General features: G+C 55.0%; 2 protein-coding genes across 5 annotated transcripts in view; one reads left to right on the forward strand and one right to left on the reverse strand.

Annotated features, from left to right (window-relative positions):
• Window positions 1-10,403, forward strand: part of DNAI1 (dynein axonemal intermediate chain 1) — a 65,761-nt gene extending 55,358 nt beyond the window's left edge. For 3 of the 4 annotated variants that reach the window (XM_009188606.3, XM_003911572.4, XM_009188607.4), the window contains exons 14-20: window positions 1,431-1,520; window positions 1,658-1,745; window positions 2,432-2,511; window positions 3,724-3,872; window positions 3,970-4,069; window positions 6,595-6,780; window positions 10,077-10,403. In XM_009188606.3, coding sequence (XP_009186870.2) covers window positions 1,431-1,520; window positions 1,658-1,745; window positions 2,432-2,511; window positions 3,724-3,872; window positions 3,970-4,069; window positions 6,595-6,780; window positions 10,077-10,175 — 792 coding nt within the window. In that variant the 3' untranslated portion in view covers window positions 10,176-10,403. The remainder of the gene's footprint in view (window positions 1-1,430; window positions 1,521-1,657; window positions 1,746-2,431; window positions 2,512-3,723; window positions 3,873-3,969; window positions 4,070-6,594; window positions 6,781-10,076) is intronic. The other variant, XM_017949782.2, reaches the window with a different exon arrangement.
• A 54-nt stretch (window positions 10,404-10,457) lies between these two features.
• Window positions 10,458-12,463, reverse strand: ENHO (energy homeostasis associated). Its single transcript, XM_003911580.5, has 2 exons — window positions 12,173-12,463; window positions 10,458-11,272 (listed from the first exon to the last, which is right to left on the reverse strand). The coding sequence occupies exon 2, from the start codon at window positions 11,109-11,111 to the stop codon at window positions 10,881-10,883; it is 231 nt and encodes a 76-aa protein (XP_003911629.1). The 5' UTR covers window positions 11,112-11,272; window positions 12,173-12,463; the 3' UTR covers window positions 10,458-10,880.
• Between the last annotated feature and the right edge of the window lie 291 nt (window positions 12,464-12,754).

Raw genomic sequence — 12,754 nt, forward strand, 5'->3', positions numbered from 1 at the left:
GCTAAGTGGGGTGTGAAATACAATTTCCATGCAGTGCTCATGTCTGCTCATTAAACACTTCCCTTTGCAGCTCCCTAGTGCCTCTTACAGCCTGGCCTTTGACACCCCTAGTCCCCTCCCCCCTTTAAAGGGACCACCTTTGCACAGAAGGCGAAGCGGTCTCAATATTATGGCTGGCTCTGACTTATGCTTCACAGGCTCTGTGGCGCTCCCAGTCCAGTGAAAGTGCAAAAGAGCTAGCTCCCTGGACAGACCAAGGCAGATTCAGCCTGCCTTTCTGAAGCTCCCACCCACCAGGCCTCAGGCTGGCTGGGGAATGACAACCCATTCTCCACTTCCCTCCAGCCCCCAACAACCCTGGTGACAGCTGCAGTTACAGGCAACAGGCAACGGTACTGGGTTCTTGGCCTCCCTCACTGGTCCTCTGCTTGTGACCGGGGGAGGCGACAGGACGGTGGTCCCAGCATAGGCAGTCTGGAGGGAGCTAGAGAACGGAAAACTCTGGGCACCCAGCCCCACCCCAGCTCTCTGGGACATGGCGTGGCCAGGCCTCCACATCTGGCAACAGAAACTTGAGTCTCAAGCGTGTCATCTTCATAAGACAACAGCTCTGTCTCCAAAACAGTTTCCCATATGTTTGCTTCCAGCCCTGAGAAGATGGGTGGGGCAGGATAATTAACCCCGATTTGCAGTTGGAGAAATGCAAGTCAAATTTGGGACTGGGAGCAAAGTTCTGGGAGCAGGAGTTAGTAGCAAAGGAAAGGTGGGAACAGAGGAGACACTTCCTAGAGAAAGGCCAAGCCTGGAAGAGGTGTGCAGGAGATAGGGGCCTGCTCCTGTTCACCCGCCACAAGCAAGCAGGGAAAGGCCCCTGCAGAACCTTGGCACCCAGATCCCTAGGATGATGGTAATAATGAGGACATTAGCTAACATGTATCAAATACTTCATATGTGCAATGTTCTGACATAAGGGCTTCACATATATTATCTCATTTATTTCTCACAAAAAACCTATGCTATTATGACTCCTGTTTTATAAACAGGAAACTGGTTGATGGGCCCTGTTCTTTCCAGGCCATGTTTATTTATGTAAGGTAGTTGAACCCATAGCCACTGCCTTCTCCCCATAGTGGAGCTCCTGGAACCCACCCCAGGGAGGGTCTGGGTACCTCCACTGCCAAGCCAGTAAATTAAGGCAATGCTTTGACTGGCACTGTTGCTCCAGGATGGTCAAGAAAGGAGTGAGAAAGGAATGAGAGACAGAGATGGATGGAAGGAGGGAGAAAGGACTAATCATGGGATTCTGGGAAATGGGCTCCCAGAACTTGCTTCTGGGCCTCAGATGGGTGCTTGGGGGTGTCCTGCTCTGCTTACAGCTCTAACTCAACACCCTAGCAGGGTCCCAGAGCTCACGTTTTGGGATGTTTCAGGTCAAGTGGCAGAAGGATGACATGGACCAAAACCTTAACTTCTTCTCTGTGTCATCTGACGGCAGGATTGTGTCTTGGACTCTCGTGAAGGTGCCTGTTTCCCAGAGAGGGTCATGCTGGGATGATTGGGGAGGCGGGAAGCTAAATAGCAAAGGGCACCCCCCAGCCTTGCTCATCTAACCCAACCCATGTGCCCTCCCCCCACATCCCTCTGTCTGTGGCTACAGAGCGAGCTGGTTCACGTAGATGTCATCAAGCTGAAGGTGGAAGGCAGCACCACGGAAGTTCCTGAGGGGTTGCAGCTACACACAGTGGGTAGGAGCCCCAGTCCCCTCACCTCCAGGCCTGGCCAGGACATTCAGGCCCAGTGAGGGTCAGTGACAATGGTCCTTTCCCTGACTGAGTGCTCCCTCCCCAACCTGTGCCAGAGCCAACAGGAGGTAATAGGAAGGCCTGGCCCAGTCTGCTGAGCCCTTGGCTGTTTGTAGACCCTCCCTGTTTATGCAGTTCCCATCCCTGTGTTTGCAGACCCTGTTCCTGTTTATGCAGATCAGGTGCTGTTATGCAGATCCAGCCCTGTTTATGCAGATCAGGCCCCTGTTTACCCAGATCCTGTCCCTATTTACTCAATTCCTACCCTGTTTATGCAGACTATATCCCTGTTGGCACAGACCATGTCCCTGTTTGCAGACCCTGTCCCTGTTTACCCTGACCCTGACCCTGTTTAACTCAATCCCTGACTTGTTTACCCAGGCCCCCATTCCTGTCTGCAGAACCCCTGGCCGTTTGCAGAATCCTAACTGCCTGGGACAAGCAGGCCAGAGGGCTGGTTTCTGTTTGCCTGGCCTGGTCCCAGCCCTTACAGGGGCCCAAGTTTAGTCTGTCCTGTGCTGAGTCCTGCACTGAGAGTGCCTGGGCTGAGTTCCTCTGCTGTGTAGGGGAGGCGCTGGGAGCCTCCCTCTTGGAATTGGGCTAAGCCTGCCCCTCCTTCTTCTCCCAAGGTTGTGGCACTGCCTTTGACTTCCACAAAGAGATTGACTACATGTTCCTAGTAGGCACAGAGGAGGGAAAAATCTACAAGGTGAGGCTGCCCTGTGCCAGCTCCGTAGAGGGCCACTTAGGCCTGAGCACCTGGGGAGCTTAGAGTTCTCAACAGATCCTATTTTGATGGATTTTAGTTCCCGTCAGTTCTAGAAGGACTCTTGAGGGAAGAGAATGTATTTCTTGACCTGCTTGGGTGACAAGAATAAGGCCTAAATGCAGGAAAGGGGATGGAAAATCTAGAGGGTGACTTTAGCCCAGCCCAGCGTCTTCTCCTCCGGGCCCTCCTTCCCTTCCTGGGAGTTGAGGTAGAAGGGGGAATTCTAGTCGGAGGAGTTAGAACATTTTGGGAAAACTTCCTGGAGGAGATTTGTACTTGAGCTGAGCTTTGAAGGCCAGAATTATCTCTGAATACTGGGTACATCCCAGCCAGCAGGATGGAACCTCATGGTCAGTTTCTACAAGGTCTCAGTGGTAGTAGATGAACGTCCTTCTGAACCTCCATCCATCCAGAAATAGCTCTGCTGCAAGCTTTTCTTAGGCTCAGAGACTCAGAATGTTAATTACAGGCAGCCTCTTGGGAGCCCCTGAGGCCTAGCCAGAGCTGGTCTGAATGCAAAAGAAGTCCCCACCCCCTCTTCACCCCTCCCACTGGCAGCCCAAGAGAGGCCAGAGTAACGAGAGACTACTCAGTCACGCTGTCTCCTGGAGGGAGGGAGAAAGGGGCACGCTGGTCAGGGCAAAAAACTGAATAGGATATCTGGAGATCCAAGTCAGCTTCTGGCTCTGCACCTGCTCTTGCCTGGACAAGGTGGGATGTTATCACTGTTGCAAGGATGATGTCTGGGCTGCAGGTGGACCCAGGGCTCTCTCTGTCCACAGGCCTTGGCCTGGATGAATGCCAGACCACACCTCACCCAGGGCCTGAGACCTGCTCTGCCCTCTCTTAAGGAGAGAAGGCTTTTTCTGTCTGGCCTGGAATCCTCTGGGGGCAGGGCACTACAGCCCTTTCCTTCATCCTGCAGGAAGGCTCCCCTGCCCACCCTGAACCCCCAGATCCTCAAGCCCTTCCTTTCTCCCAGGGTGTGCTGAGGGTGGGAAGGGCAGCCAGGAGCTTGGCCCCAGTTCAGCTGGGATGCGATGTGGTGTAAGGACAGGAGAGGAGTCTAAGGCGCTGATCCTCCAGGCCCCCAGGGAAGTGGTGGCTGCTGACCTTTCTCTCACTTCTGACCCCTGTTCCCTCCCACACCAGTGCTCTAAATCCTACTCCAGCCAATTCCTCGACACCTATGATGCCCACAACATGGCAGTGGACGCTGTGTCCTGGAACCCATACCACACCAAGGTCTTCATGTCCTGCAGCTCCGACTGGACAGTGAAGATCTGGGACCACACCATCAAGTGAGGGGCCTGTTCCTGGCCCTGCCCTGGGCCCTCCCCTGGGCTATGGCACTGTGAGCCCTCTGTGCCATGGGCTTTCCACCCTCCACCTCTGCAGGACCCCGATGTTCATCTATGACCTGAACTCAGCCGTGGGTGATGTGGCCTGGGCACCATACTCTTCTACTGTGTTCGCAGCAGTCACCACAGATGGGAAGGTGAGTGCCAGTGTCCTGACCTCACTGAGTCCCTACTGGAGATCAGGTGTGGTAGCTCAGGGGCTTCCTGATGGACAACCCACCCCATGCCTAGGTCAGGAAGGAGAAGGTGGGACATAAGGACTGTGTATTCTCAAGGGGCAAGCGATCCAGGGTACAGCTGAAAGAGGAATCATTCATCCCATGAGGCCTCAGGGAGGGAACGGGGCTGTTCACCTTGGAGGAGAAAGCACTCTGGGGGATGAGATGCCATCAAGCAGTTATTTCCTCTGCTCTATGGTGGGGAGCTACAGGGTAGCAGGACCCGGCTCCATCTAAGGAAAAATGTATGAGCCAGAGTTGATCAGTGACTGAATAGTGTCTATAAGGTAGTGAAGTCTCCATCCCTGGAAGTGTGCAAGCTGATTCTGAGGGAACTTCAGTGGGGTGGAATGGGAGGGGGCTATTCAACACTGAGAATTGGTGAGAGCTCAGAAACAAACATCTTGTGAGCATATTCTTGGATGCAAACCCGTTTTCCCTATGGGCTTTGATATAAACTGAGAAGCACTGGCTGCCCCAAGGAAATAATGCAGCGACGAAGGCACCATCCTCAAGTCCATCAGTCATCTCTTCCTGGAACAGATGACTACTAAGGGCCAACGATGGTGCCCAGCTCCAGGCCGGACTTAGATACCTGCTCTTGTGGAGCTTATGTTCTAGTGAAGGGAAAGATACAAAGAGCAACAACAAAATTCCCAGTGTTAAGTGCTAGGCAGAGAATTATTAATAAAAGACTGTAATACGTAAACATAAATGTTCATGGCAGCATTACTCATAACATTAAGAGTGGCAACAGCCCAGTGTCCATCAACTGCTGAATGGATAAACAAAATATAGTCTCTCCTTGGGGATTATGTCAGCAAGGACAAAGAATGACGTGCTGATACATGCTACAACATAGAGGAACTTTGACAACATGCTTAGTGTAAAAAGCCAGTCACAAAAGATCACATACTGTATAATTCCATTTATATAATACATCCAAAACAGGCAAATGTGTAGAGATGGAAAGTCAATTTGTGTGGCCTAGGGTGGTGAAAATGTTCTAAAATCGGTTGTAGCGAAGGTTGCATAACTGTGAATATACTAACACCAAGAATTTTATACTTTACATGAGTGAATTTTATAGTTATGTGAATTATATCTCAATAAAGTTGTTATATTAACAGAAGAAAGATAGGTTCATAGAGACCAGGCAACGAAAAAGAAAGAGATAAAAGAAAAGGACTGGGTGGTCTCTTGGATACAGCGGTCAGGAAAGGCTTCTTTGAAGAGGGGACACTCCCGTTGAGAGTTCACTAGCAAGAAGGAGGCAGCCATGTGGAGATAGGGCAGGGGAGCAGCCCATGGTGAGGGAGCAGCTGGGGCAGACGCCCTGAGGTGGGAACCAGCTTGGGGTTTAAGGAACAGGAAGGCAAGTGTGGCTAGGGTATAGCAAGGGGCGAGAACATGAGGTGAGAGTGGGGAGGTGGGCTAGAATGAGGGATCTGGATTTTATTTATAGTGCCAAGGGAGACTGGGGGAGGATTTTAAGTGTTTTAAAGGTAAGCCTGCCGCTGTATGGAGGATGGATTGTAGCAAGGCAAGAGTGGAAGTGGGGAGACCAGTTAAGAGGCTACCACAGTTGTCCAGGCGAGAGTTGGTAGCTGTTTGGTCTAAGGGTGTGGTGAAGGTAGCATCCAACATTGATTGAGCACTGGTATGTCAAGCACTGCCTTTGCACTTTACATATATTAACTGGTGTAAGCCCTGGCTCTGCCACTTACTAGCAAGTTAGCCTCTAACTCCTCTGTTATAAAATGAAGATAGTGACAGAACTACCTTGTAGAGTGGTTGTGAAGAGCATAATGAGATGATGCAACCGTGTGATGTGCTTGCCCAGAGTCCAGTACATAGTAAGTGTTCAACAAATGGTAGCTGCTATTTTCTTTTCTTTTTTCTTTCTTTTTTTTGAGACAAGATCTCACTGTTGCCCAGGCTGGAGTACAGTGGCTCCATCTTGGCTCACTGTAACCTCTGCCTCCCAGGTTCAAGTGATTCTCCCATCTCAGCCTCCCTAGTAGCTGGAACTACAGGCATGGGCCACCATGCTCAGCTAATTTTTTGTATTTCTGATAGAGACAGGGTTTCACCATGTTGGCCAGCCTGGTCTCGAACTCCTGACCTCAGGTGATCCACCCACCTTGGCCTCCCAAAGTGCTGGGATTACAGGCATCAGTGAGCCACCACTCCCAGCCTGTAGCTGCTATTATTGTTAATTCTCCATAGATTTAAAATTTCTCCTAAACTTTTTTATTCTCACTCTTTCAACCATAGGAAAAACAGACAGAGACACAGAATTCCCCCTCCCTCCACCTCCAGCTCCAATGTGCGGTAGCCATTAGCCTTCTACAGTCTTTCCCCAGAAAGTCCAGGGACTGATTCCTCTGAGCTGGAAGACAGGCCTCTTACCCCTGAGTGTGCTGACACTGACCTCTTCACAGGCCCACGTGTTTGACTTGGCCATCAACAAGTATGAGGCCATCTGCAACCAGCCTGTGGTGGCCAAAAAGAAGAACAAGATCACCCACGTGCAGTTCAATCCCATCCACCCCATCATCATTGTGGGCGATGACCGTGGGCACATCATCTGCCTCAAGCTCTCACCCAATTTGCGCAAGATGCCAAAGGTACAGGCTCTGGGACTTTGGGCTGCTGCAAGAGATAAAGTCTCCAGGAGGGTGGGGATGACAGAAGGGAGGAGCCGGGGTGACCCCCCAGTTTCTGGCTTGGGAGACTCAGGGTAAGGATGGTGTCATTGCCTGAATGAGGCTCACAGTAGAAGCAGGAGGTTTGTGAGAAAATAGCAGTTTGATATGCTGCATTTGAGTTACCTGTGGGGCCCCAGGTGACTCTCCCAGGTGGAGACATCCAGTGAGCAGGTGGATCTGAAGCCTGCGGAGGCAAATGTGGAGGTATCATTGATTTCTTCCCAGTGGAAATGCTGTGGGTAGGACAGGTCACCCAGGCAGGGGGCTTGGAGCTGCCTCATTGGCTGGGCTTTCACAGGGCTTCAACCCCAGTGGTCCCTGAGCTGGGAGCTGTGGGTCTACACAGAAAGGAAGGAAATGAGCTGTGAGGAGGGTAGCTAGGTCAGCAGCTATGCAGCCCTCCTTCTGAGCTCTGGTTCCTGTTTCTAGGGTCTCCAGTGATGAGGAGACCCTGCCCAGAGCCTAAGGACCCCAAATACAGGTCTGGAGCCCAGAGCGATGACCTTAAAGTCTAGATCTGAGTCCAGATCCAGACTTATGAACCCGGGCTTTGCAGCCCAGGCCTTAGAATCCTGAGCCCAAGAACCCAGAGCCGGGGCTGGGCGCGGTGGCTCACGCCTGTAATCCCAGCACTTTGGGAGGCCGAGGCAGGCAGATCACGAAGTCAGGAGATCAAGACCATCCTGGCGAACACGGTGAAACCCCGTCTCTACTAAAATTACAAAAAATTGACTGGGTGTGGTGGCGGGCGCCTGTAGTCCCAGCTACTAGGGAGGCTGAGGCAGGAGAACGGCGTGAACCTGGGAGGCGGAGCTTGCATTGAGCTGAGATTGCGCCACTGCACTCCAGCCTGCCTGGGCGACAGAGCGAGACTCCGTCTCAAAAACCAAACAAACAAAAGAACCCAGAGCTCGGTCCTGCCCATTTGTGTGCTAAGAGTAGAGATAGCTCTTTGCTTTTTGCCAGGTTCTGGGCCAGGATCAGGACTGGGCCAGCTTGCCCTGATGACCATCCCTCCTGGCAATTTGAGGCATTTACTGAAGTTTGAGGCAGTGGCCTGTGTCTTTCGACTACTGACTTCCCTGCACTGTGCTCCTACCAAGGAAGGGACTGCTGCACCATCCCTCTGGTGCTGGCTTGGTCTGTTCCCCACCATGGCCAGGGAGGCAAGGGCTGGGAGTGTGGCCGGCCCTGTAATTGTAGCCAGCTGAGGGAGGGGGCGGACTTGGCTATAAATACTCAGAAGGCTGCTAAGCGCCTGCAGCTGTGGCCCAGAGGCTGCGGTGGGCTTGAGGGGAGGGAGGGAGTCAGGCGTGGTCTGAATCTCTTTGCTGAGCCCAGCTAGTTGGCCTCAAGGAAGAGGAAGGAGGCAGCATAATTTGTGGAATAGATAAAATGTGTTCTTAATTTTCTGAGGAGAGAGACCCAGGTTGAAGCTGGCAGAGTTGGACAACCCTCCAGGAGGGATGATGGTCGTTCTTAGGGGGAGGAGTACAGCCATGACACCATGAGGGTGGTAGACATGGGTGGGAGCCTGCCCTGCCCACTCTGATCAGGGAGGTAAGGATCTCCCACAGTTTCAGTTCCCCTCAGAGAAGGGTCAGTCATGGCTGGGAGAGCTGGGTTCTGTGTATCTGGGGGCCTATGTCTCTGAGGACCTGAGCAGGGATGGGTGGGGGTTGGTGGGTACTTGAATGGATTAGAAGTTCCCGTGAAATTGCCATCTGACCCTATCAGTCAAGTGATTCATGCAAAACGAAATCCTCTGGGTATCCCTACTGCCCTTCCTCTGTGAGCTGCAGACTCCCTGCCCTTTCCAAAGGGCTTCCCCACAAAGGTCTGGACCTCCCTGCCCAGGGAGTTCCCATGATGGGTGTCAAGAGCCCAAAGTGTCCAAGGCCAAAGACCGTCTTCAGTTTCCATGGGAAACTGAAGCTAAGAAAGGCAAAGGCCTTGCCCAAAGTCATATAGGGAGTTAATGACAGAGCTGCAACTAAAACCAGGTCCCCTACCTCCCGGGGGATGGGGTGAAGCCAAGAAGAGAACCCAAGTTTAATTTAGGAAGGAGAGAGGAAAGAGAGAGAAAAAGAGCTTTTTGTCCTCTGCTTGGAGAGGGTAGAGGTGAGCTAGGTAGTGGCAAAAAGGCACTGAGCTGCAAGGGGATAGGGGAGAAAATTTGGGAGCAGGTACGGCATCACACCAGGGGGAAATCTGAGCTCCACATGGTGTCAGCAGCCAAAAGGGAGCCAGGGAGGGGCCTATTGGCCCTGCACTCACCCCTGCCCCATCCCCTTTACAGCCCTGGCCAGACCAAGGCAAGGCTGGGGTAGGTGTCAGTGAGCAGTGGGCACAGGTGGCTGAGAGGATGGGGGCCCAGAAGCAGAGCGAAGGCAGGAAATGGGGAAATGGCAACTGCCCAGCCTGCCCCAGAGTAGCCCTCACCCCCCAGCCTGGACAGTAGGGAGGGTGGGACTGGTGCTGATCTGCCAAGGAGTTCTCGGGACCTGTGCGTGGCACTCCACTGTCCAACTCATAATGGAAGAATTAGAGTGCTTTGCAGGCAGGGTGATGGGTCATAAACTCAGCATCTGGTCTTCTAAGGGACAGCCTCAGCCAACAACACCTGCAGTCACATGGACTATTCCCTCTGCTCTTATGGGTCTCTTGACACTCTTCCCAACCCTGGGTATGTCTGACACAGCAGGTCTCGCCCCAAATGGCACCCACTGCCAACCTGACCTGAAGGCATCAGGTGAGAGGACTAGGTGAGGGCCCCTGAGGCTCTGTCCACAGCCCCTCCCTCCCCAAACACATACCCATTAGCTCCTCGATAGGACTGGGCCAGGGACCTTCCCATGGTAAGGATGGTGCCAGCAGTCAGCCCCCCGCCTTCACAGAGCTGGATCTCCCTGACCTGGAAGGCCGTTCCCCTGAGGTTCAGGGAATGGATGCCTTTTCCCACTCCCACAAGCATCGAGACCCCATGTCCAAGCCAGAGCTGGACTCCTTTTTGCAGGCTGTCAGCTGAGCCCCTGTGTCACCTAACCTGAGTTGGAGAATGATCGTGTCAGGGAAAGGGGAGGCAGGGATCCAAAATTCACTGGGCAGGGGAGGGGTAGGGCACAGCTGGACAGGCTGGGCAGAGGAGGTGGTGCTGGGACCCAGAGATGGGGGACCCACCATTCCTCCCCCATGCATACTTTCCCTCTCCCCAGGAAAAGAAGGGGCAGGAGGTGCAGAAGGGCCCAGCTGTGGAGATTGCGAAACTGGACAAACTGCTGAACCTGGTGAGGGAAGTGAAAATCAAGACCTGAGGGCCCAGCCTCACCCTCTGTCCCATCGCTTGAATCCAATACTCCTAGGGCTTGACCCTGGTACCCAGTCCAGCCTGAGCACCCAGCATGTGACCCCACTCCTGATCAGGTCCCAGCATCTTCCCTTCTTATTCTGCTCCTTAAGGTCCCAGCACCTTACTCCAGGACTTGGTCTTCAGCCACCATTACCCCTCTAACTTTGCACAAATAAACTTGTCTAAAAACCCACCCCACAGCTTTAATTTTGCTACCACGGGGCCCTCAGGAAGAGAAGATCTCAGGGTAGAGCCATAGTTCCATTTATTATCCAGCAAACAGTGGGAGGACCAGGGGAGGGGCCCAGCCTGGACACCCTCCTATTATTGCCATGGGTTCCAGTTTGCTTCCCCAACCTACAGGGCCTAGAGGTGCTCAGCCTAGGGAAAGAGTGGACCCAGCCCCTGACCCTTGGCCCTTGGAATGGAGCATAGTCCAGATGGCCCTGGCTCTAGCACCAACTCATAAGCCTCCACCCCAGGCCCATCTCCTTAGGGCCACTGAGCTCCTATTGGAGCCAGGCTTGCTAGACTCTAGGCCACTGGGTCCAGCTCCAAGCAGGCAGACTCTTGAGTTCTGGACCCCAGGCTGGCTGAACTCTGGGATCCTAATTCCAGGCTCTAGGTGAGGTGGACTTAGGTCCTGGGCTCCAGGATAGGCCAGGGGCCTTCAGGGCTGCAGCAGGTAGCTGCCTTCATGGCTGGGCTTCTGGGGTGGTGGGGCCTTCTCAGGACAGGGGCCAGGGCTGGAGTTGGGACTTGATTCAGAGAGAGAGTCAACGTCAGCAGAGCGAGAATGGCAGGCCCAGCAGAGGATGACCCAGAGCAGCAGCAGCAAGAAGCCTACGAGACCGTTGCAGACGATGGCGATGAGGGCCCCCTGGGAGATGGCTGCCCCCATGACGGGCAGCACCCTCAGACCAGCACAGACAGTGGAGCTGCCTCGATGGCGAGGCCCATGCCGAGGCAGGACTCTGGTATGGCCGGCCTTCCGAGGAGGCTGTGCTGTCTGCACGTTCAGTGATTCCTGGGCAGTGGAGATGTCTACCGGCAGTCCTGAGCCTGTTGGGGGTACAGAGTAAAGGAGAGGGTAGTGAGGAGGGAGAGTGGGGTGAGGCCTAGGAGGAGAGAGGTAGGGAAGACAGCCTCCCTCCCACATTTCTGGCCTCCCTGGTGAAAGACCTTGGGTCCCAACAGGCTTAAATACCCCACAGAGCCAGCACCCCCATCCGCAGGCCTGGTTCTGGGCACCTGAATGAGTGTGTAGCCAGCGTGGAGAAGCTGAAGTAGGCAGCCGTCATCTCATTCTCCTTAGACCTGGTGGGCATGCCCTGGCCCTACCCAACAAGCTTGCAGCCCTCAAAAGCCCTCTGTTGGTGGGTGGGATCCAGGCAGCCCCCCGCCCAAGAGGATGGGGGTTGTAAGCAGCTCTGGTGTGGCCTGGGCGCCTCCTCTCTCCCAGGACTCCAGCCAGCCCGACCAGGAGACCTCCAGAGGCGCCAGCTTGCACAGAGGGAACTTTGTGGAGGCCCTGGCAGGCATGTGCAGGCTCTGTGCCTCTATGTGGGGCTCTCTCTGGGTCAGGTGTGTGTGTCTGAGGTCTCACTGTCCCTCCGTTGGATGTGTGCCTGTGCCTCTGCACACCCACCTCTGTGTGTGTGGCTGCCTCTCCGTGTGTCCCCATCTCTGAGTGTGTCTCCTCTGTCTCGTTTCTCTACCAGTGTGTCTCTGTGTATCTCTACATCAGTCTCTGTGTCTCTCCGTCTCTCTCTTCCAGGCTGTATCCCCTACTGTTCCCATGGACGTATCCCTCTCCCCGTCTCCGTGGGGTCTTTTTGGTGGTTCCCGTGTCTCTGTCTTTGTGTTCGTCTCTCTCCGCGGCAGTGTGTCTCTGTCTCTTTATCTCCATCTTCGGGTCGCATGTTCTTGGCCCCCGTGCCTGTGGCAGGAGGCCCTTCTTACCTGAGTTGAGCCTGGTGCGCGCCCGCGGGAGGGTCCGGGGCAGCGGGATGCTCGGCGCCGACTAAGGCTCGGGAGCCTGCGGGCGGGGGGCGGCGGGAGGTGGGAGACCAGCAAAGGCGACGTCCGCTCCCCCGGCCCTCCCCCTCGGCCGCGCAGCCTCCGCCGGCCGCTCCCGCCGCGGCGCGACCGGGGCGGCCTCTGCCGCGGGCGGTCTGCGGCGAGCGGGCACCTCCTCCCCTTGGGGCCGCACCTCCTCCGCGGCCGCGGCTGCTCGCTCGCTCGGCAGCGCTCGGGCGGCGGCGGCGGGAGCTGCGCAGGGTTCGGCTGAGCTCGGCTGCGTTCGGCTGGGCTCGGCTGAGCTCGGCTACGTTCGGCTGGGCTCGGCCGGGCTCGGCCGCCAGCAAAAACAGCGAAGAGCCCCGCCTCTTTGAAGGCCGGCGGCCTGCGGCCCGGGGGCGGAGCCATCCCCGCGCCGCTGCCGCCACTCAATTGGCGGGCCGAGCCCCGGTTCCCGCACCATTGGTGGTGCGCTGGGGTGGAGACCAGCCCGCCTCTCGGGCTGGCGCCGGGCGGGAGGAGGGC

The sequence above is a fragment of the Papio anubis genome, chromosome 13, assembly GCF_008728515.1.
Source record: "Papio anubis isolate 15944 chromosome 13, Panubis1.0, whole genome shotgun sequence".
Taxonomy (NCBI): Eukaryota; Metazoa; Chordata; class Mammalia; order Primates; family Cercopithecidae; genus Papio; species Papio anubis.